The 25,070-nt window shown below is 43.4% G+C and overlaps 1 protein-coding gene across 1 annotated transcript in view; it reads right to left on the bottom strand.

Annotated features, from left to right (window-relative positions):
* Positions 1-6,618: 6,618 nt before the first annotated feature.
* Positions 6,619-25,070, bottom strand: part of LOC306656229 (transmembrane 4 L6 family member 5-like) — a 36,575-nt gene continuing 18,123 nt past the window's right edge. The window contains exons 2-6 of the mRNA XM_079131210.1: positions 12,352-12,807; positions 7,904-7,984; positions 7,243-7,379; positions 6,837-7,017; positions 6,619-6,754 (exon numbers count right to left, since the gene is read on the bottom strand). Coding sequence (XP_078987336.1) covers positions 6,740-6,754; positions 6,837-7,017; positions 7,243-7,379; positions 7,904-7,984; positions 12,352-12,522 — 585 coding nt within the window. The 5' untranslated portion in view covers positions 12,523-12,807 and the 3' untranslated portion in view covers positions 6,619-6,739. The remainder of the gene's footprint in view (positions 6,755-6,836; positions 7,018-7,242; positions 7,380-7,903; positions 7,985-12,351; positions 12,808-25,070) is intronic.

Below are 25,070 nucleotides of genomic sequence, written 5' to 3'. Positions count from 1 at the left end.
AGTGAATGAAAGTGAATTGGAGGTTCCCAGTTCCAGAGGAAAACAGGCTGAAGTGTGAGCAATGATCAGAGAAAATATGTGGTAGAAACTGGCAGGATCAGAATGATAGGGGAGAGCGGCCCTTATCACCAGGTGCAGCTGGTGATAGTAAAGGGAGGATGTGGTAGTGGAGCAGGTGGGGTAGCTAGACACACACTGAAACTTGCTTGGTATCAGTGTCTTCTTCTTTTTCTGCACACACCTCTCCATAGTCCCTTTTTGATTCCTTACCTGTTTGAAGACATTACCAAGCCATTTCATGTCTCTGTGTCACAATTGCCTCATCTCTATCAAGGGTAGAGTGATGCCACTTGCTTCCTGAGCTTGTTATAAGGATTCCTTAGGACAAGGGGAGTATTTTGTAAACTGGCAGCATAAAGGAGATGTACAGTGGCCTCATCATTTCCATTTGTCACACAGACAGTTCCTCCCAGAAAGAAATGAAAAAGACGATAGCAGGTTTCTTTTTATTTCATATATATATACACATACACACACACACATACACACACACACATACACACACACACACACACATATATACATATATATATATATATATATATATTTTTTTTTTTTTGTATGGGGAATTGGACTCAGGGGCCTCTTAGCCACATCCCTAGCCCTTTTTGTATTTTATTTAGAGACAGGGTCTCACTGAATTGCTTAGGGTGTGGCTAAGTTTCTGAGGCTGGCTTTGAATTTATGATTCTCCTGTCTCAGCTTCCCAAATGCTGGGATTAGAGGCACATGCCACAGCAGCTGGCTTCATTTCTTATTCTTAATATTTGTTGATTGATCCCTTCTCCTTTTGAGACTACTTCCTGCTTTTCAGGGTAGCCTGGAGACTGAGGCCTGATTTGTTAGAACATTCCATTCTCTGGGCTCAACGTTTGACTGAGTGATGACTGTATAATCCAAGCCAGTTCCATGAAGAATCCATCTTTAAAATTTATTTATTTGTGTTGTTGTTGTTGTTGTCATTCAGCATTCTGAGGTCAAAAAAATTCTGTCTTTTTGAGGTGCTGAGATTGCCAGTGGCCTGTTTTTACCCTTGGAAGGGCCTCTCTGTTTTAGCAGGAAGTCAGTCCAGAGGAAAAAATAGTTGAGAGATAGAGCGAGGTGTAATGATACCATTTGAATCTGCAGATCCAGCAGATCAGCAGCCTGATCTCTCCCTGAAACCTTTTTTTTTTTTTTTTTTTTGGTACTAGGGATTGAACCCAGGTGTGCTCAACACTGAGCCACTTCAGTCTTTTTTTATTTTTAAAAATTTTTAGTTGTCAATGGACCTTTATTTATTTATATGTGGTGCTGAGAATTGAAGCCAGTGCCTCACAAATGCTAGGCAAGTGCTCTATAACTGAGCTACAACACCAGCCCCTCCGGTCCTTTTTTATATTTTAGTTACAGAGAGGGTCTCACCTAGTTTCTTATGGCCTTGCTAAATTGCTGAGGTTGATTTTAACCTCATGGTCCACCTGCCTTAGCCTCCTAAACTGCTGGGATTACAGGCATGTGCTTCCACCATCGGTACTCCTTTGAATAGTCTTTATTATTATTATTATTATTTGTTTTTTTAGTTATACGTGACAATAGAATGCATTTTGACATATCATGCATACTTGGAGTATAACTTCCCATTTTTGTGGTGGTATATTTTGTGGAATCACTGGCCATGTATTCGTATACAAACCTTGGAAACTTTTGATGATGCGAATTGGTTTGAGTTGTGTTTTGGTCAACCACAATGTAAAGAGTAGTTTTTGATACAGAGATTAGTTCATTAAACCCTGGATTAATAAATGGCCTATGGTAGAGATACAGGGATTCACAGTTTAGGACTGAGACCCAGCTTAGTCTCAGGCATAAACAGGATTGTGCAGCCCCCTGCAGAATTAACCCACACCCAAGTAGGATGTGGTAGTACCCATGGAAAGGATGAGGGGGAGTAAATAATACCACAGGCCTTCACAGATCTAGCAATGAAAAGTGCTATTGAAATTGATAGCCAATCAGACCTCTGATATAGCTTCTCCTAAAGTCCCGCTCAAAACACTAGACAGATATGGATAATAGAGAAAACTTATCACTAAAACTGAATGCCAGAATCTGAGAGGAATCCTTGTTGTTTATAAAACAGAGAAACTGGATAGAGAAAAGGCTATGAAGAACTGACATTTTGAATGAAAAGACACCTGAAAAAAGAAAATACTTTGAACTTTTCCCATCAGGGTTGCCTCTGACTCACAGGCAATTACTGTGATAACTGATATTTGGTTTTGTTTCTGTTGACTTATTTAATGCTTTTAAAATATTTCCATTCCAATTAAAATCCCAATGACATTACTCATAGAGGAAGCAATCATAAATTCATCTGGAAGAATAAAAGACCTGGAATAGCCAAAGCAATCCTGAGCATGAAGAGTGATGCAGGACGTATTACAATACCAGACCTTAAACTATACTACAGAGCATTAGTAACAAAAATGGCATGGTATTGGCACCAAAATAAACAGGTAGACCAATGGTACACAATAGAAGACACAGAGGCAAACCCACATATTTGCAGTTATCTTATACTAGATAAAGGTGCCAAAAACATACAATGGAGAAAAGATAGCCTATTCAACAAATGGTGCTGGGAAAACTGGAAATCCATATGCAGCAACATGAAACTCAATCCCTCTCTCTCACCCTCACAAAACTCAACCCAAACTGGATCAAGGACTAGGAATTAGACCTAGCAGAAGAAAAAGTAGGCCTGAATCTTCATCATATTGTCATAGGATCAGACTTCCTTAACAAGACTCCTAGAGCACAAGAAATAAAGGCTAGAATCAATAAATGGGATGGATCAAATTGAAAACCTTTTTCTCAGCAAAGGAAACCAATCAATTATGTGAAAAGAGAGACTACAGAGTGGGAGAAAATCTTTTTCACATGCACTTCAGATAGAGCACTAGTCTCCAAAATTTATAAATAACTTAAAAAACTTTACACCAAAAATACAAAGAACCCAATCAATAAATGGGCTATGGAAATGGGCAGACACTTCACAGAAGAAGATATACAAGTGATCAACAAATATATAAAAAAGTGCTCATCTGTAGTAATTGGAGAAATACAAATTAAAACCACCCTAAGATTTCATCTAACTCCAATAAGAATGGCTAATATCAAGAACCCAAGCAATAATAAGTGTTGGCATGGATGTGGGGAACAAGGCACACTCATATATTGCTGGTGGAATTGCAAATTGGTGCAGCCACTCTGGAAAGCAGTATGGAGAGTCCTTAGAAAACTTGGAATGGACCCACCGTTTGACCCAGCTATCCCACTCCTTGGTTTATAACCAAAGGACTAAAAATCAGCATACTATAGTAATGCAGCTACATCAATGTTTATAGCTGCTCAATTCACAATAGCTAGATTGTGGAACCAACCTAGATGCCCTTCAATAGATGAATGGATAAAGAAACTGTGGTATATATACACAATGGCATATATATATAATATATATTATATTATATATACATATTATTCAGCCACAAAAAAGAATAAAATTATGGCATTTGCAGGTAAATGGGTAGAATTGGAGAATATCATGCTAAGTGAAATAAACCAATCCCAAAAACACCCAAGACCGAATGTTTTCTCTGATCAGTGGATGATGATATACAGGGATGAGGTGGTAAGAAAAGAATGGAGGAACTTTGGATTGTGTAAAGGGAAATGGGGTGGGAGGGGTGGTGGAAGGAAAGATAGTGGACTGAGACAGACATCACCACCCTAGGAACATGTATGATTACAAGAATGGTGTGAATCTACATTGTGTGCAACCATAGAAATGAAAAGTTGTACCCCATTTGTGTACAATGAGTCAAAATTCAGTCTGTAAAAATAAAAAATAAAATAAAATAAATTAAAAAACATCTGTAATCCTAGCAGCTCTGGAGGCTAAGGCAGAGGAACTTGACTTCAAAGCTAGCCTCAGTAAAAGTGAGGAGCTAATCAACTCAATGAGACCCTGTCCCTAATAAAATACAAAATAGGACTGGGGGTGTGGTTTGGTGGTTGAGTGTTCCTGAGGTCAATTCCCAATACCCCCTGCCCCCACAATTATTTCCATGCTGCTTCTGATATTTTCTGCCTTCTTTCTTTAAAGTTTTTACATTCTTCTGTGTTTTAGATGGCCTATTATAAATCAGAATAGAGGTTATTTTATTTATTATTATTATTTTTGTGTGTGTGATGTGGGAATTGAACCCAGGGCTGGGTAAGTACTCTACTACTGAGCTATATCCCCAGCCCTAGTGGTTACTTTTAAATATCGCAATGTCCTTTCACTTGTCTCTCCCTGAGAAACCTCAGAGTCTCATTCTCACAGCCTCCTTTGAGGGGTTCTACACAGACCTTTTACCAAGGATGGAGTCATAAGACCATGTGATCTGGTAAAAAAGGAGCCTTTCATTCCAAGTCCTCAAATCTCCCTGTATCCATATCCTTTGCTCTGCTATTTAGTTGTCCCCCTGCCCACCTCCCCACTCAGCAGAAGATTCCCACCTCCCACCATATGGGCAGAATGTAAAGTGGGCAGAATCAACCAGATACTGTTTGTGAGCCTAGGCCTTAAAAGGAGTTGTGTGTTGTCCTTGCCACTCTCATGGCCATGAGAAGAATATGCCTGAGTTAACCCACTGATAAAAAGAAGGTGCAAGATTTCAGGAAGAGGTACAGGTTGGATCCCAGCCTAGATCAGGCGACCTAAGTGAAAAAAATGTTTGTGTTTGTGTGCCACTAAGGCTGTGTGGGGATTTTTGTTACATAGCAATAGTTGCCTAATACAGATCCTGTTATGCAGGCCACAGCTGACTGACTGACAAGTAGCTGATCCAAAGGCAGACCAGCCTGTAGTCAGAGACTTCTGACATTGCTGAAGGTGAGAGCTCTGCTGAAGAGAGGCACCCTGTCTGCACGATCACTCATCAACTAACTGGATCTTCATTCATGGGCAATTTGTCTGTGAGACAACCTGAGAGAGCCAGTAGAGAAGCGGGAGTCCCCAAACTGAGAAATGTCAGAAGGAAGGCAGTGAGGAAAAGCCACATGCAATAGAAACCATGAATGAGCAGAAGCTGCAGCAAGAGAATTGAGTAGAGAGCTCCATTCAGAAAGAGTCAGGAGGAAGGAGCATGAAGACTGGGAAACAGAGATGGAGAATCTGGGTCCTGGGGTGGGGGAGATGATGGTGGTGAGAGGTAGAGCAGGATCACCAGAACTCATGTTGACATCACAGCTAGAGCAACTGCCATGTCCTGAGTAGTGGGCCTTACCAATGTAGACCTGAAGAGAGGATTCAGCCTTTGGTCCTGATGGACTAAGAGTGAGCCATGAGCCATGATTTACTTATTTGTCTTCAAGTTGAGCAGTAGTGAATCTGAGAGATGTACGTCTTCTGTTTTTTGGAGCTGATGATTGAACTAGGGCTACTTAACCACTGAGCCTTATCCCCAGACCTCGTTTTGTTTTTTATTTTGAGAACAGGTTCCAGCTAAAGTTGCTTAAGGTCTTGTTAAGTTGCTGAGGCTGGTCTGGAACTTGCAAACCTTCTGCCTCAGCCTCCCTCCCAAGTTCCTAGAATTATAGGTGTGCATGAGCACACCTGTCAAGATGGTGGGTACTTCTTTTGAGGACAAGGGTCCTCAAAGCCAGGGTCTCATGCATATTAGGCAAGCACTCTAGCACTGAGACATATCCCCAGATATGGCTATGATCAAGATGATTCTTCTTTTGAGGACACTAAAAAGAGAAAAACTTATATGTGTGTGTGAAAGGTACACATGTACCCATATTATTTTTATGCAACTCTGTATTGGATTAAATAATGTTAATATGTTTCAAGACATTATAGGAGTTTGGAAATTTTTCTTCAAAACAAGGGGAGAACACATTATCCCAAAGACTGAAAGAAAGAGATCTCTGAAGAAATATTTACTGTGGGAATTGGAAGAATTTTTCAGGAAGGTTTTCAGTGACATTACTAGGATTCTGCAAGTAAGAGCTAGGAAGAATGGCTGAGGTGAAAACGTGCTAGTAAACTAGGCAAGGTAGTGCAATCTCGTATCCTAGCTAATTGCAAAGCTGAGGTAGGAGGATCACCAGTTGGAGGACAGCCTGGGCAATTTATCAAGACATTGTTTCAAAATAAAACAAAAAGGCATGGGTGTGTAGTAGCTCAATGGTGTGGTAGAGCACTTGGCAGAACATGTGTGAGCACTCGGTTCAATAATCTCCAGTACTGAACATAAATCGATAATAAAATTAGCAATAAATTAAAACGTGTTAACTATCAGTTGAAATAATCCTTTGCTTCTTTTAAAAATTGCATATTCCACCCCTGAATGTTAAGTTCTTTGAGAGCACAGAACTCATCTGCTTTGTTTGCTATTGTATTTCCTATGCAACTGAATAGCTCAATAACTCTGAAAAAAAATAAAAAGTGGGGCTCAGGGGTGCCAAACAGGGTCAGGAAAACGCCAAACTCAGGAGGCCCTCACACGCTCCTGCCATTTAGGGCATAATCTGAGCCGGAAGGGTTGGGGTGGACTCCAAACGGTTTATTCCAGGGAGCCAGGGAGTGAGCGGGCCAGGAAGGGGTCCAGGAGCAAGCAGGGGTAACCAGGCAGCCAGTGGAACCTCAGTGAGCTGAGCCCTGAGGAAAAGAGAAAGTGAGTGAGGACGTAGCCAGGAGCAAGCAGGTCCTTCCACAACCCCACCTCACGCTGTCCCACCACCTTTTTCCTGCAATCGCCACAAATGACACCAATAGTAGCGTTCACCAGCTGTATGCCACACAGCACGATCTCCAGACATGCGGCAGCCACCAGCACGGAGAAGAGCGTCACATTCCAGAGCACCACGTTGGGTGGCTCCTCGCACAAATTCCATTGAGTACGGTTGCTCAAGTAAGCGCCCCTGTGGATGTAGGGTCAAGTGAGTGGAGGAGATAACGGGGTGCCCCCCCTCCCACCCCCACCTCCCGAGCACGCGCCCAATGGGATTTTCAAAGGACTAGTTAGGAACACGTGGAGGGAACTCTCCTGAAGCTCACTGGCACCCAGATTTCCCGGCCCACGTGGGAAGGGCATGGGAAAGGCGAGATGCAGAGAAAGGGGGTCACGCATACAGGCTAAGCCTTACCAGCTTTCTCGGAAGTGGTAGTCCCACTTGCCGTTCATTAAGCATTTCGGTCCAATTCGGAGGCCGGCTCCTGACACCGAGAGGCAGTAGATGGCACCAAGCATTCCAAAAGCTGAAGAGAATACTGAACGCAGCATCTGGACAGGGTGTGGAAGGTGGGCTGAAGAGGGGCGCCCGCTCCCCAGTGGTGAACGGTCCGCGCCTAGCTCCCCGACCCCCCCCCCCCCCCCCCCAATTGCCTAGCTCCTCTGGAGCCGGGTTAAAAATACATTCCTGGGGCAGGGGATACAGTCCTGTAATCGAGCGCCTGAAAATACATTTTCTTATAAACCCGGGACCTGGAGTTAGGCAAAACTAAAGGCCTGCAGAGATACATGGGGGTTGGGTATTCTGTAGAGGGTGCTATGGCTCTGTGAGTGAAGAGTTTCTCTCTCTCTGTGTCTCTGTGTGATGGTGGTTGTGGGGAGGCACTGGGGATTGAACCCAGGTTCTATCACTAATATACATCCCCAGTCATTTTTATTATTTACTAGACAGGATCCCACTAAATTGCTGAGGCTGACCTCAAATTTGAGATCCTCAGGCCTCAACCTCCCTAGTCGCTGGGATTAAAGGTGTACAAACCACGACCCGAAAAATCCCTTTTTAATTTGGATCTCACCCTGCAGCGATTTCCGCAGCAGCCTGCTCCACAGCAGCCCTTGCCCCCTGCCCGAACTGCTGCGATTCCCGGACACAGCACCTGTGGGACAACAGTCGGAGTGATAGTGTAAGCCCTCCATCACAAGCCATATCCTCTAGGTCTTCACCTACTCTGGAAGCTGTCTACTATGTCCTCAGCCCTTTGGACTACAGGAAGACCTTATCTCTACCTCTCCTGGAGCATTGTGGGGCTCTACCTTACTTTATCATTATTTACTGTGCCTACCTAATCTGTGTGCTTATTCTAGTTTCCTTGAGGGTTGGCTTCACTATTAAACACTCCCGGTAAATCTTGGCACACACTAGGTGCCTTTCTGAATGGGAATCAGGAGGCCCTGGGTGGAAAACCAGGGCCACACTACTTTACATTCAATGAATCAATTGGTTTCTCTGGGTCTCAGTTTTGTCCTGTGTAAAATGGGTTCTAAGAACCTACTTCACAGAGTTGTTCTTAGGATTTAATGAGATAACTGGTGGGCGTAGTGTCAAGACTGCTTTAGAGTAAATGGTATAAATGCCTTCAGCAGTGCGAAGGGGTATGGTGCTGGAAGGTCTGGTGAGCCAGGTAGAGTCTGTTCACAATGCTCTGATGTGAATTGTGAGATTTCCCAAGATCCAGCCTCGGATCTCTTTTATATCCTGTGACTCTTCTCACAAAGTCCATCCCCTCCCAGGGAATCAGCTATTCCCTCTGCCAATAGTCACCTCCACATGCCTGGATATCCAAATCCAACTGCCCAAAGGCTGTGTTCACTCAAATGTCTTGATTTTAGGTCTGATTCAGCCTGTCTCAGAATGACCTCAAATTTTTCCAAATTCATCTCCCTTTGATATCCTCATGCTCATAGTTGAATAATAGCATCCACCAGGTCATCTAGGCTGGAAAACTTTAATCCTTCTGCACCCAGCCAGACCTCAAGCCTTCCTGTTCCTTCAGTGGCTCCTGAATCTGTTAGTCCTTTCTCCTTCTTCCCTCCTTCAATTCCTAATCACCTTCTGTGAGGAAGATGTTCTTAGCCTCCCTACCAAGTTCCCAAAGCTCTTACCCCATGCCATGCCACACTTCATCCTACATGCCATCACCAGATTAAACTTGGTCTTTCTGGGTGTGATGGTGCACACCTGTAAACCCAGGCGCTCAAGAGGCTGAGGCAGGAGGATGCAAGTTCAGGGCCAGCCTTGGCAACACAGGGAGATCTCTCTCAAAATCAAAAAAAGAGGTATGGGATTGTAGCTCAGTGGGAAAGTGCTTTGGGGTTCAGTTTCTGGGAACAGGAACTTCTTCAGTTGGTTTTCTCTCTGCTCAAGTCCCTCACAGAGGAGGATCCTGTCAAAATTGAACCCAAGCAAGGCATTTGAGGCTCTTTATTCTGCCTCCAACCTTGTGTTTATCATCATTGCAGAGGCCAGGTTCTTTGTTCCTCTCCCATCCCTGGAATTCTGCAGCTGTTTTGATCTTTCCTTCCCTGTTGGTCTTGTCTGGCATGTACCATACAGGGCAGGATTTTGTTCTTTTCCAGGGGAGGGACTGAGAGTTTTAATTCTGTTGTATCGTCCACAGCAACCTCAGAGAAACACCTGAGGAATTCAACAAAATATCCACCAGCACTCTCATCTGCCTCTTCCTCTGTTAGGGCCAATCCGGGGCCAGTGCTGACCCCCATTGCTTACCCTCTCTGGTGAGGTCACTAACTGGGAAGTTTCAGGATCCGAAGATACCTCTGGCTTTACTAATGTGTGTGTGCGCCCGCGTGCGTGAGTCTGTGTGTGTGTTACATTGCTGGAGTTCTAATCCAGGGTCTTGCCATGCTGGGCAAGTGCTCTACCACTGGGTTCCAACCCCCAAACCAGATTTACCGATTTTGAATGACCCACCTCTTTGAGAATTTTACTTCTGGTCAAAGCATTAGTTTTCTTTTTGTGGTCTAAGCTTCCCTGTCTTGCTCCCTGCTGTCTAATTGTTTTCGTGAAAAGAGAAGAGTCATCATAAGTTCAGGAGGCAACACGGTTTATAGCTGAAATCTGCTCATTTTCTCTATCACCATGGCCTCTGGCCTATTTCCAGGTCCTGTCTTCCCTCCGTGACATTGTCTCATCTTTCTGCTTCTCTGGCTGACCTCGAACTATCCATTTTCCACACAATAGCCAGAGGGATCTACTTTAATCCAGTGGGCTGTGGAGCAACTGGAACTCTCATGCTGTGTGCCGACAGGAAGAAACTGATACAAAAATTACGGAAAACTATTTGCCACTATTAGCCCTGAGTATTTTCAAACCTTAAGAATCAGCAGTGTTACTCCTCTCTAAGAGTGACAATGGAAATAAACACATATGTTCACCTAAGGCACCTACAGGAATGTTGATAGCAACATTATTTGCAATAAACCCAAATTGGGAACCATCCAAATGTCCATCAACAGTAGAATGTTTAAATTGAAGTGTATTCAACACAATGGAATGCATAAGAAATAAAAAAAAAAAAACCTACAGCTGCACAAAATAACATGGATGGCTCTCATGAATATAATATTATGCTAAAGAAGCCACACAGGAAAGAACACATAGTGTATGATTTCATTTTAAATAGAGTACTGAAGAGACCAAACTAGTTTATGGGGTTAGAAGACAGAATAATGATTACCCTTTTTGGTGGTGGATAGTACCTGGTGAGAGGCATGTGTGGGATTCTGGTAATAATTATCTGAGTTTTTTTGTTCATTTGTTTTTTTGAGATTGACCTGGAACTTCTAACCTCAGCCTCAAAATCCTCCTGCCTCAGCCTCCTAATTTACTGGGATTACAGTCATGTACCACTGCACCTTGCATTATCTTTCTCTTAGTAATTGGGATTGCAGGCATGTCCTACCATGCCTGAATGGTGTGCTCTCTCTCTCTCTCTCTCTCTCTCTCTCTCTCTCTCTCTCTCTCTCTCTTGCAATAGTTCTCTCTCTCTGTGCTTTGCAGTAGTTCTGGAGATCAAACCCAGTGTCTCACACATGTAAGGTAAGTGCTCTACCACTGAATAAACTTCCAGCCCTATCTATTTTTATTTCAATGGCACCCACTCCTGTCTGAAATCATGTTGCCTTTTTATTTACTTCATTCATTCAGTGACTATTAACAGTTCCTCTTAGGCAGAGGCACTAGTCTAGGCACCAGGCACACAGCAACCAACAAAACAGCCAGTCCTTGCTCTCATGGGGCTTCTAGTCTTGCTTCCTTCATACCATTTGCCCCCACAAAGGAACACAAGCTTCCAGGGGAGCAGGGACCTTGTCTGTGTCCCTGTGGCATAAGGTGGTCCTTCCTGAGAGTGACTCAATGAGAGTGGAGGGGAGGATGATAGCTGTGAATGGGAACGTTAGGAGCACATCCTTGGACATGGCCCCTGAGGAAGACTAGTCACACTGGGTGTAGGAGTGGGGGTAGGTAGTTTAGGCTGGAGAAGGAACACAATGTGACACTGGGTGAGTGTGTAGGCCTGGGAGGAGTGTGGCATCTCAGAGGGAGTTGAGGTCAGAGAGATGGAGCAGAGACCAACAGCCATGAATCCATGCAAGAGAAGGGGAGTGGAAGAGACCTGAGAAGGTAAGAGGGAATTGCTAGTTAAGTTGCTAGTTATTCCTGCTCAGCTAATAGAGGTGTGGCCAGGAAAGGGGATGAAGGTGAGAGCATTTAATCAGTCAGCTGTTCTGAAAAGATGGGAACTATGCTGGGTAGATCTCTCATCTTTACCCCACAAAGACATCACTAAGTTGACCATCCAAAACTTCCCCTAAATTGGGAACTTCCTCCACTTCTCCCAACAGATCCTCATCTCCAGGAAGACTTGGGGGCAACTTCTCTGCTGTACTGACCTAGCTTCTGAGTTTATCCTTAGCACCCAGCAGCACGGAGTGGGCATCCAGCGTATGTGGTTGTGGAGGAGGGGAAGGGCAACACTGAGCTGACAGGTAGAGTGACTGATTGTTGACATCACTTCCTGGCTCCAGACATTTTGCTGCATCCCCCATGCCCATTATTACCTTGCCCTGATAACCTCCCACACAACCAGCCGCTGCTTCTGCTTCAGTCCTTGTAGTGAGGGGTCCCAACATCTGCTCAGCTGTGGAGGCAGGGAGGGGCAGGGAGGACATGCTTTGACCCAGAAGGGCAACTCTTTAGAGACTGAGCCTCCCTGCCTCCCCCTGCCCTTCACACATTCAGCTCGGGTCCTTGGGGGCTCCTCCAGGGCTGTATACAGAGTGCTGAGTGTGTAGGGGGGATTGGGCACATTTCTAGTCCCCACCAAGCACTTGTCATCTCTCTGGAGTTCTGTCCTTTTCCCTTTCCCCTCCCTTCCCATTCAGAACCCCTTAAAGTGGTGCCCAGGCCCCTGGCCACCAGCCTGTGCTCTAGTCGCCTCACCATCAATCCCCCGCCGATGAAGCCAGCCATGAGGAAGACATGCAAGCTGAGTTGGTCACTGCTCCAGGTCTTCCCATCGGGCACCAACAGGAGGGCATTGGCCAGGATGCAGACTAGGGAAAGAGGTATTAGGGTGAGCCCCACACAGCGGGCACACTTCCCTGTACACATGGCGGGCAGTGAGTGAAAGTAAACTGGAGGTTCCTGGTTCCAGAAGAAAACAGGCTGGAGCACGAGCAAAGGTCAAAGCAGAGGTGTGGTAGAAACTGGCAGGATCAGAATGATAAGGGATAGGGGCCCTGAGGAAGAGGAAGAGAGGCTATAGTTGGTGAGGGTAAGGGGAAGATGTGGTAGTGGAGCAGGTGGAGGAGCTAGACACACACCTGAAGTTGCCTGTCGTCAGTGTTGTCTTCTTTTTTTCCGTCACCTCTCCATAGTCCCTTTTTGATTCCTTACCTGTTTGAAGACATTTCATGTCTCTGTGTCACAATTGCCTCATCTCTATCAAGGGTAGAGTGATGCCACTTGCTTCCTGAGTTTGTTATAAGGATTCCTTAGGACAAGGGGAGTATTTTGTAAACTGGCAGCATAAAGGAGATGTACAGTGGCCTCATCATTTCCATTTGTCATACAGACCGTTCCTCCCAGAAAGAAACGAATGATGATAGCAGGCTTTCCTTGTCTGTTCATTTCATGTTCTTCATATTTGTTTATTGATTCCCTTTTCCTTTTGAGACTAGTACCTGTTTCTCGGGGTAGACTCCAGCCTGAGGCCCGATTTGGTAGTGTTGTGGGAAACAGACTGGTCGAGAAGCAACAAGCAGCACTCCTGTATGTAGTACAGGTGATCTCAGAGGAAACAAAACTCCAAATTCTGAGCCTTGATCCACAGTTTCTCACAACGTTTATAGGTTATTTGGCATCATCTTACACCCCATCCTATCATTGTGGACTTTTTCCTCTTTTAAAAAAAATTCCTAATCCATGCGACTGGAATTCTTGTGCAGGATCTCTAACATAACACATGCTTAGAGAAACAGATTAGAAGGAATGGTTCTTTTCACAGGCATGTGTTACATTTCAAGAGGAAGTAGTCAGACTCCTAGGGCAGTTATTTACAATTCAAAAGGTAGGGACCCCTGGCTAATTAGACTTCCTGGAGAAAGGCTGAGAGAAGGGAGAAGACTGCTTCTTTCCCCAGGCATTGGTTTCTCACCATAATGTTTTCATAATTTCATTTCAAAACCAAGTATGGTTTTGCAATCACGTTAGAACCTTCCATCCTCTGGCCTCAAAGTTTGACTAAGTGATGCCTGTATATCTAATCCAGTTCCATGAACAATGCATTTTTAAAATTTATTTATTTTTGGTGTTGTTGTTGTTCAGCAATCTGAGGTCAAAGAAATTCTGTCTTTTTGAGGTTCTGAGGTTCCTGGTGGCCTGTTTTCACCATGAGGAAGGGCCTCTCTGAGCAGGAAGTGAGTCCAGAGGAAAGAACAATTGAGAAACAGAATGAGGTGTGATGACAACATTTGAATCTGCAGATCCAGCCGTGCTGAAGCCTGAACTCTACTTGGAAGCTTTTTTTTACTAATTTGTTTTTATTTTTTATGGTGCTGAGGATCAAACCCAGTGCCTCACACATGCTAGGCAAGCTCTCTACCACTGAGCTACAACCCCAGCCCTCCAGTTCTTTTTTATATTTTATTTAGAGACAGGTTCTCACTGAGTTGCTTAGGCCCTCACTAAATTGCTGAGGCTGACCTTGAACTCAAGGTACTCTTTCCTCTGCCTCCTGAGCCACGGGAATTATAGGCATGCACCACTGCACCTGGAACTCCTTGGAAACTTTTGATGATGTGAGTTGAGCTTGAATTGTGTTTCGGTCAGCCACAATGTAAACAGTAGTTTTTGATACAGAGATTAATTCATTAAACCCTGGATTAATAAATGGCCTATGGTAGAGATACAGGGATTCACAGTTTAGGACTGAGACCCAGCTTAGTCTCAGGCATAAACAGGATTGTGCAGCCCCCTGCAGAATTAACCCACACCCAAGTAGGATGTGGTAGTACCCATGGAAGAGATGAGGGTAGCAGTAAATACCACAGGCCTTCACAGATCTAGCAATGAAAAGTGGTACCACATTGAAATTGATAGCCAGTCAGACTTCTGATATAGCTTCTCCCAAAGTCCCACTCAAAACACTAGAGAGATATGGATAATAGAAAAAACTTATCACTAAAACTGAATGCCAGAATCTGAGAGGAATCCTTGTTGTTTATAAGACAGAGAAGCTGGATGGAGAAAGAGCTATGAAGAACTGACCTTTTGAATGAGAAGACACCTAAAAAAAGAAAATACTTTGAACTTTCCCCAGCAGGTTGCCTATGACTCACAGGCAATTACTGTGATAACTGATACTTGGTTTTGCTTCTGTTGACTTGTTTAATGCTTTTAAAATATTTCCAGTGCGGCTTCTAATATCTTCTGTCTTCTTTTATTTAAAGTTTTTACATTTTCCTGTATTTTAGAAGGCCTGTTTGGAATCTGAATAGCAGTTATTTTTATTCATTATTGTGTGTGTGTGTGTGTGTGTGTGTGTGTGAGATGTGGGGATTGAACCCAGGGCTGGGTAAGTACTCTGCTACTGAGTTATATCCCCAGCCCTAGTGGTTACTTTTAAATATCGCAATGTCCTTTCACTTGTCTCTCCCTGAGAAACCTCAGAGTCTCATTCTCACAGCCTCCTTTGAGGGGTTCTACACAGACCTTTTACCAAGGATGGAGTCATAAGACCATGTGATCTGGTAAAAAAGGAGCCTTTCATTCCAAGTCCTCAAATCTCCCTGTATCCATATCCTTTGCTCTGCTATTTAGTTGTCCCCCTGCCCACCTCCCCACTCAGCAGAAGATTCCCACCTCCCACCATATGGGCAGAATGTAAAGTGGGCAGAATCAACCAGATACTGTTTGTGAGCCTAGGCCTTAAAAGGAGTTGTGTGTTGTCCTTGCCACTCTCATGGCCATGAGAAGAATATGCCTGAGTTAACCCACTGATAAAAAGAAGGTGCAAGATTTCAGGAAGAGGTACAGGTTGGATCCCAGCCTAGATCAGGCGACCTAAGTGAAAAAAATGTTTGTGTTTGTGTGCCACTAAGGCTGTGTGGGGATTTTTGTTACATAGCAATAGTTGCCTAATACAGATCCTGTTATGCAGGCCACAGCTGACTGACTGACAAGTAGCTGATCCAAAGGCAGACCAGCCTGTAGTCAGAGACTTCTGACATTGCTGAAGGTGAGAGCTCTGCTGAAGAGAGGCACCCTGTCTGCACGATCACTCATCAACTAACTGGATCTTCATTCATGGGCAATTTGTCTGTGAGACAACCTGAGAGAGCCAGTAGAGAAGCGGGAGTCCCCAAACTGAGAAATGTCAGAAGGAAGGCAGTGAGGAAAAGCCACATGCAATAGAAACCATGAATGAGCAGAAGCTGCAGCAAGAGAATTGAGTAGAGAGCTCCATTCAGAAAGAGTCAGGAGGAAGGAGCATGAAGACTGGGAAACAGAGATGGAGAATCTGGGTCCTGGGGTGGGGGAGATGATGGTGGTGAGAGGTAGAGCAGGATCACCAGAACTCATGTTGACATCACAGCTAGAGCAACTGCCATGTCCTGAGTAGTGGGCCTTACCAATGTAGACCTGAAGAGAGGATTCAGCCTTTGGTCCTGATGGACTAAGAGTGAGCCATGAGCCATGATTTACTTATTTGTCTTCAAGTTGAGCAGTAGTGAATCTGAGAGATGTACGTCTTCTGTTTTTTGGAGCTGATGATTGAACTAGGGCTACTTAACCACTGAGCCTTATCCCCAGACCTCGTTTTGTTTTTTATTTTGAGAACAGGTTCCAGCTAAAGTTGCTTAAGGTCTTGTTAAGTTGCTGAGGCTGGTCTGGAACTTGCAAACCTTCTGCCTCAGCCTCCCTCCCAAGTTCCTAGAATTATAGGTGTGCATGAGCACACCTGTCAAGATGGTGGGTACTTCTTTTGAGGACAAGGGTCCTCAAAGCCAGGGTCTCATGCATATTAGGCAAGCACTCTAGCACTGAGACATATCCCCAGATATGGCTATGATCAAGATGATACTTCTTTTGAGGACAAGAAAGAAAAAATTAATTATGTGTGTGGTGAGGTGGTCCACATGTACTCATTATTTTTATGCAATTCTATATGAATGAAATAATGTTAATAATGTTTGAAAATATTATAGGAGTTCTCTTGTTCAGAAAAAGAGGAGAGGACATCATCCTAATGTGTGAAAGAAACAGATAGATCTCTGAAGGAATATTTACTGTGGGAATTGGAAGAATTTTTCAGGAAGGTTTTCAGTGATATCACTAGGATTCTGCAAGTAAGAGCCAGGAAGAATACCTGAGATGAAAATGTGCTAGTAAACTAGGCAAGGTGGTGCACACTTGTATCCCAGTTAGCTGGGAATCTGAGACAAGAGGATCACAAATTTGAGGCCACCCTTAACAATTTAGCTAGACCCTGTCTCAATATAAAAAACAAAATGGATCAGGGGACATAGCTCAGTGGTAGAGAAATTGCCAAGCATACCTGAGACCCTGGGTTAGTGCCTCAATACCACAAAAACAAACGAACAAACAAACAAATAAATAAAAAACAAATGTAACTCAGTGGTAGCGTATCACTGGGTTCAATCCCTAGTACAATTAAAAAAAAAAAAAAAAAAAAGGGACGAAAGTTGGTCTGACCAGAGACTTCTTTGCAAATACCAAATGTCACAAGACCAAGGAGTAATGTCTAGCTAAATCCATGACTCAATTAGTATGTACATGTCCAAATTTATGCCTAGCGTCATATGAGCACGTGCTCTTTGTGTAAAGGACAACAGAATTGCATTTCTGAGAATGTCCAGATTTGGAAATAGCACTGTCTCCTCCTCCTTTTGTGGGAGATTATTTTAACTCACGAGGAGATGCAGTAAAATCAAAACCCCCAAAAGGGGAAGTAGTTTTATAAATATAAATCATGTATATAAATCTGGTTGAAAACTTGGATATGTTTCCCTCAAAAAGTTCTTTTAAAGAGAGACTATAAGGGCTGGGGAGATAGCTCTGTCGGTAGAGTGCTTGTGTTTGATCCCCAGCACCACAAAAAAAAAAAAAAAAAAAAATTAAAAATAAAGAGAGACTATATAATATCAATTCTAAAAATGGTATTAATAGTGTCAAGATGTTAATCATTTCTTGCCTGCCATGACCTGAGTCCATTTTAGGAACCATCAGGTAACCCGAAACCCAACTCTCTGTTGAGGGTGTGGCTCAGTGGTAGAGTGGTTGCCTACCATGTGAGAAGCCCTGGAGAAATTCAATTTAATACCAAAAACAAACAAACAAACAAACAAACAACTGAACAACTTACTACTTCAGGTAATCAAAACACCTAAAGCTAGATCTAACATGATTGCAGTCTGATCCGTAAATTCAAGGTGTCATCACATCACACAAGTAGCAGCAAGGGAATCTCCTTTGTAGCTTTCTTTCCCTAAAAACAGAGGAAGGTTTTTTTTCTGTTACCCAGAAAACGTCTCCTTTGCTAGGTTCAGATTCAGTGCCTGTCTCTGACCCAGCACTGTGAACAGGTAACATGCTGAAGTCAACATGTTAATTGACTTATGTCACCCACAGACCACTCTATAACAGGAAGAGTTCTTTAACACCAAGCTAGGAAATTAGAGAAACTCTTAGGAAGGAAGAAGGATAGAATGGATTATGGGGAGGCACAATAAACATGCCTTTCAGGGAATCTGTCTAAATTTTATGACCCTGTATCCCTGGCCATAGCTGAGTAGACCAGAGGCACATACCGCCCCAATATATGACAGAGGTAGTGAGTCACTCCCATTCTTGTGTTTCTTTGTTTTGAAATGGGGACTGGCTATGTACCCCAGACTGACCTTGAACTCCTGGGCTCAAGGGATTCCCCTGCTCCAGCCTCCCAGTAGCTGGGTCTAGAGATTCAGGCCACCATACCCAGCTCCATTCGTTTGTTTTGCAGTGATAGACTTTTTAGCTAGGTACATCACTGGCTAAAGACCATGTTTCCCAGATTCTCATGCAGCTAACTGTGGCTATGTGACCATGGTTATGTTCTACAAGAAGGGGTAGAAATGGTGTGTTCAACTTTGGTGCTGCACTCTAGGGATTATGAATGTCCACACATTTCCCTCCTTCTTGGCTGGAGTGCAGGTGTGAAGTTCAGCCTTTTGGACTATGTGGATGAGGGGAACCTTGAGAAATAGTGAAACAACACTATCTGAGGAGCCTGGATATCTGGACAACCTTGAGGAACAGAAGCACTGTTATAACCATGGACCGCTTGCCCCTTTACTGTTTTGCGAGCAAGAAATAAACTCCTATCCTATTTGAGATATTGTTAATTTGGGGATCTGTTATAACCTAATAGTTATGTCCTAACTAATGTACAGAGGCTAGCAATCCATAAACTGTATGGCAGGATGAAAGACAGTTATATTTGCTTTCTCATAGGATGTAAACTGAGAAAAAAAAATGGGAAATGTGTTAGTTTTTCTGGACTGAAAGTTGGTTACAAGGAGGCCATCTGATTGAGTCAGTGTCAGTATTAATTCCTTAAATGTTAACTATATCATGCATTTTTTTGGTACATTTTAATGCCTCTGAAATGAGGCTATTATCACACAATGGATGGTGTCTTGTAAACATGGTATATTTTGCTTAAATTTGTGAGAATTTGGTCATAGTTGTATTTTCATGAATGCAACTGAATTATGTGTCCCATTGGTTTTGTACTTCTTGAGTTAAGATGCTGTTTGAAATGTCTTCAAAAGGCACAATACCATTTACATTAGTCTTGCTATATTATATAGGCTGGCCTGAACTTCTGGCCTCAAGTGATCCTCCTTCCTCAGCTTCCTGAGTAGCTGGAACTATAGCCACATACCACCATGGCTCCAAATGAAGTGTGTGTGTGTGTGTGTGTGTGTGTGTGTGTGTGTGTGTGTGTGTATGTTACTAGCACATTAGACACATGAATACAATCACATGAACTTAAACTTGGGCTTTGTTCTAATAAATGCATTACTAAACAATTTTGTCATTGTAAGAATAGCATAGAATGTATTTGCACAAACTAAGATGACTTTGACATCACCAGGCAATACAATTTTATGGGATCACCATCGAATATGCTGTCTATTATTGACTGAAACATTGTTATGTGGCATTTGACTGTAATTAGATAGAAAATCTGATCTAACAAAATATATATAAGATATATAAGAAGAAAGCTCCAGAATTTCAAAGAAAGATCTTTTTTCTTTTGGTACTGGGTATTAAAGTCAAGGGTGCTTAACCAATGAGCCACATCCCCAGTCCTTTTTTTTTTTTTTTTTTTTTGAGACAGGGTCTCAATAAGTTGCTTGGGCCCTCACTGTTTTTCTGAGGCTGCTTTTGAACTTTTCCTTCGCTTGTTTGTTTGGTGTTTGCACAAGAACAGAGGGCTGGGGACTCGAACCTGGGTCTCCAGCATCAGAGTCAGGCTCTCCACTAGATGACCTATATGGCCGGCACTGGCGCTTTTGAACTTTTGATCCTCCTGCCTCAGGCTTTTGAGCTGCTGGGATAATAAGTGTGTGCCACTGGGCCAAGCAGAAATCAAAGATCTAAGTAAACTGAAATATTTCAGTTTCAGGGATAGGACAAGTCAATATTATCAAGATATCAGTTCTTTCAACTTGATCTGTGTTCAATCCAATCCCAATCAAAACGCAACAAGTTATTTGTGGTTGTTGACAAACTGATTCTAGTTTATGTAGAGGCAAAAGACCTGGAATAGACAACCACAAGACTGAAAAAGAGGAACAAAGTTAAAGGACAGCACTACTGACTTCGAGACTTCCTATAGAGGGCTGGGGATATAGCTGAGTGGTAGAGTGCTTGCCTAGCATGCGTGAGGACCTGGGTTCAAACCCTAGTACTGGGGGGAAAAAAAAGAAATGAACTATAAAGCCATGAAAAGACATGGAGGAACCTTCAATACTTATTACTGAGTGAAAGAAGCCAGTGAAAGGGCTGCATATTGTATAATTCTAACTATATGAGATTCCAGAAGATACAAAACCATGGAGCATTGAAAAGGTCAGTGTTGCCAGAGATTGTGGAGGGATGGGACAGTAGAATAGACGGAACACAGAGGATTATTTTAGGGAACTGAAATTACTCTATATGACACTTTAATGGTGGATACGTCATGCATTTGTCCAAAGTCATAGAATGTACAACTCCCAAGAGTGAACCCTAACGCAGACTATGGACTTTGGCTGATAATGATGTTAATATAGTTTCACTGATTGTAACAAATGTTCCACTGTGGTATTGTATGTTGATAATGGAGAAGGTTGTGCATGTGTAAGGGCATAATATATGTGGGAACTGTACTTTCTGCAGTTTTTCCTTTGAACTTAAAATTGTATTATATATAAATGTACATATATATGTATATATATGTTTCATTTTGTTGTTTTTTTGAGATGGAGTATCACTATATTACATAGGTTGACCTTAAACTTGTGTGCTTAAGTGATTCTCCTGCTCAGCCTCCAGAATAGCTGGGATTGCAGGCATGTATCACCATGCCTCCTATTAAAGTGTGTGTGTGTGTGTGTGTGTGTGTGTGTGTGTGTGTTTACAGGCATGCACCACATTGCCCAGAATATTGTGTTTTAAAATAGAAACAACAAGTTAATGATGTATTTAAAAGGCATGGAAACAAAGAACAAAGTAGGGGTGAAATTTTGATGTTAATAGCCAGAACTGGCAGTACATGCCTATAATCCCAGAGACTCAGAAGTGGAGGCAGAAGAACTGCAAGTTTGAGGTCAGCCTTGGCAATTTAGGGAGACCCTGTCTCAAAACTAAAAAAATTTAAATGGACTGAAAGGGCTGGAGATGTAATTTAGTGGTAAAGTGTCCCTGGGTTCAATCCCCAGTACAAAAAATAATGGAGATGTTAGTGAAGGTGTCAATTTTTTTTCTCAGTACTGGGAAGTGAACCCAGGAGCACTTCACCACTGAGCTACATCCTCAGCCCTTTTTATTTTTGACTTTGAAGTAGAGCCTCCCAAAGTTGTCCTGGTTGGACTCAAACTTACCATCCTGCCTCAGCTTCCTGAGTTGCTAGGATTACCAGGTGTGCCACCACAAGTGGCTTGAAGGTGTCAATTCTGTGCACACTATTGGTAAAGCAAGAACATGCCTTGGAAGAACATTCTTGAGAAATGCTGGAACCTGGTATGTTGGCACATAACTGTAATCTTAAGGACTCAGGAGGCTGAGGCAGGAGGTTTGCAAGTGTGAGGTCAACCTCAGCAATCCTCAGTATAAAAGAAAGGGAGGAAGGAAAAAAGGAAGTAAAAAGAGGAAACGGTAAAGAATTGCCTGGCTGGAGGCATAGCAGAGTGGTAAAGCATTTGCCTAGCATGTGCTGGACTCTGGTTCAATCCCCAGCACCAAACAAACAAAATGCTGTTTGGCCCTTTCTTTATTTTATTCGTTTACTTTTTATTTTTTAATTTGAGGTACTGGGGATTGAACCCAGGGCTTCATGCATGCTAGGCAAGTACTCTACCACTGAGCCACATCCCTAGACCTTGGTCAATGTTCTTTTTTTGGGAGGTGGGTACTGGGGATTTAACCCAAGGGCATTTTACCCCCAAACTACATCCCAGCCCTTTTTTATTTTTTATTTCGAGATGGGGTTTCACTAAGTTGCTTTGGGCCTTTCTATGTTGCTGAAGCTGGCTTTGAACTGGGATTACAGGTGTGAGTCACTGTACCCAGCCCTGGCCAATGTTCTTACTGGCACCGAGAACAATGTTGTGTGGAAAAACATTGTTCAAGTATGCACTAGAATTTTTTTTTAAAAGATCTGAAAGAGTTTTAATTGACATAAAATTTAGAAGTTTAAATATTAAGAAATAATTGTATTGTAGTTTAACTGGCAGCATTTTTTCTCAGGGGTACGTAAAATAATGGTGTGTTACAATCAATGGTGTCTTAGATTCAGTGAAATTCAGTATCAAACATCTTTGCTGTAAAGGCCAAGTTCCGGAGTCAACAGATACAGCACTTATCTTGACATACTATAGTTTGAGGAGACAGACAATAAAGAAATGAAAGACTATGCTAATTATATGAAGGAAATAAACAGGATTTCCCTTTGTTTTTTTGTTTTTTTTTTTTTAGAATCTCTATCTCTTTGTTGAAATGATCTTTTGCTTCCTGCAGGTGCTCTTTCAGCTTATTGGTATTATCATTCATTGCCTGCATTTGCTCTCTTATCTCATCCTTCGCTTCGTGAATCATCTTAATCATGTATAATCTGAAGTCCTTTTCTGACATTTCTTCTAACATACTGTCATTGGTTTCTATTACTATAGAATCTAGATTTGTTTGGATCATTTTCTTCCCTTGTTTTTTCATGTTGTTCATGTATCTTCCCCTCTAGTGCTGCAGATCTGGGATATTGCAGATTTCCCCCTATAGGTTTATAGTGGCCCTATAGGTTTCCAAAACCCTTTCTGACAATGAGCTTCAAGCCTCCAGCAGGTGTCTCAGGATGGGATTTGCCCCACCCGAAGATCGGAGATATGGCTTCCAGGATTATCCAAGATGGCTGCTCTGGCTTCGAAATGTGTTGGCAAATGGGGAGCTGCAGCTCAGGGGTGGATGTGGTCAGCTGGAGGTACTGGAGACGGGATGCAGTTGGTCCGGCAGTGGTCCTGGAGGTCGGGTGTGTTTGGTGTGGTTATGGGATCCTGGAGGGCGGGTGCAATCAGTCGGTCTGGGGTCCCGGTGATAGGACGCAGTCAGTTGGTCTGGGGGTCCTGGCGGCAGGGAGCAGTCAATCGATGTAAGGGCCCCAGAGGCAGGGAGTGATTGGTCAGGCTGAGGGATCCTGGAGACGAGACTCACTCAGTCCAGCCAGGGGTCCTACAGGGCCTGGCTGTTGTCTCAAAATGGCGGCAGCCATGTGTAATCAAACCTGCAGGTACTGTAACGGTGAACTTCCAGGCAGCAGCAGGCAGCTGGTTCTCTACTGGCGGTCTGCGGTCAGTCTGCTGGCAGCTGTCGGATGATTGGGAGGTGAACCTGGAGCGTTGGGTGATGGATAGGGGTAAGGCAGGCGATGGACAGGCGAGAGGCAGGCAAATGGCGGATGATAGATGCCTGACAGTGAGCAATTTGCACTCAAAAAAGGCGTGGATATGCTGGCAGATTGCAGGTGATCACAGCAGACAAATGGGGTAAAGAGTAGGGAATCAATAAGCAGCAAAAACTGCCTCACCAAGAAACAGATATCCTCTGCTTGAATCCGGCATTGCGGAGAGACAAGGAACGCAGCCTCCCTGGATCTTCCCCTGTGCTGCTGTTCTGGGATTTATAAATATTTGCAATGGACTTGCAGGATATAATAATAACTAACATAAAAATGGTTGACCAAAATGCCAGGCAGGCTCTTTCCTAATTGTTTTACATGTATTTACTCCCATAATTCTGATAAGAAACCGGTGAGAGAAATTGGAGTTATTATTATTGTTCTCATTTTGCTGAGGGGATTCTGAGCCAGGCAACTTGGCTCCAGGGTCTGTACCCTTCACCACAATGCTGTCATCTCCACTTAGAGAGGGGAACCTAGAGTGAAAGAACTTGCCATGAGGAACCAAAAGTGACTGAACTTTGAAAACATTAGAATCTTGTGATTCTAATCAAAAGAAGGAAGAAGGATCCAAGATGAGATCAGAAAGACAGACAGGGGCTGATTCCCACACGGGGCCTTGTGAGAAGGTTAGAAGTCTTTGGAAGGCTTTAAATAGGGCTGTGTTAATCTGCCCTACCAGGATATGTGCAAGTGCCTGGGCCTCTTTGTTCTTGGGAGTCATGCACACACCATCCAGATCTGTATACTCTCTGGTGGGCAGAAAGCCCAAGTTGTGTTTGAAGAGCTGGCCTGTCAGGAGCCCAATGTCTTCATCTTGGATGAGCCAACTAAAAACTTGGACATAGAGACTATTTGATGCTCTGGGAGAGGCCATCAATGAGTATGAGGGTACTGTGGTTGTCATTAGCCAAATGCCCGGCTCATCACAGAAACCAACTGCCAACTGTGGGTGGTGGAGGAGCAAAGTGTTAGCCAGATTGATGGGGACTTCAGGGACAACAAGTGAGAGGTGTTTGAGGCCCTGGGTGAAGTTACGGTCAAATGACCCTGAGAATGAGCTTTCCCTCCTGGAAGTCTTCTGAGAGACAGGCTTACATGGCCTAGAAGTACCCTGCTGTCTCCCTCTCCTTGGAAGCCTGCCTTTGCCCTGCAGCTGACCCAGCAACCACTTGGGCACAAGAAGGTAGAGCTGTGACCAGGATACTACTTTGATTGATTCCATTGACAGACTCGTGTGTTCCCCTTTTTTTCAGACAATTGAGGTGACTTACCCTCAACAGCCTTCCATACAAATAGAGGTGAACACTGTTATTGTGGGGTTCCATCCAGCCAAGCTTAAGTGGCCTCTTGTCTTGAGACTTATTTCTCAGAAGCTTGCCTGTGGTCTACCTTAAAGCTTCAGGCCTAGCTGTCCCCCTGGTTTTGAGTGGTGCTT

Source organism: Sciurus vulgaris, assembly GCF_902686455.1.
Source record: "Sciurus vulgaris genome assembly, chromosome: 3".
Taxonomy (NCBI): domain Eukaryota; kingdom Metazoa; phylum Chordata; class Mammalia; order Rodentia; family Sciuridae; genus Sciurus; species Sciurus vulgaris.
Note: the sequence above shows the minus strand (reverse complement) of the source record. Positions and strands in the feature narration are given on the sequence as shown.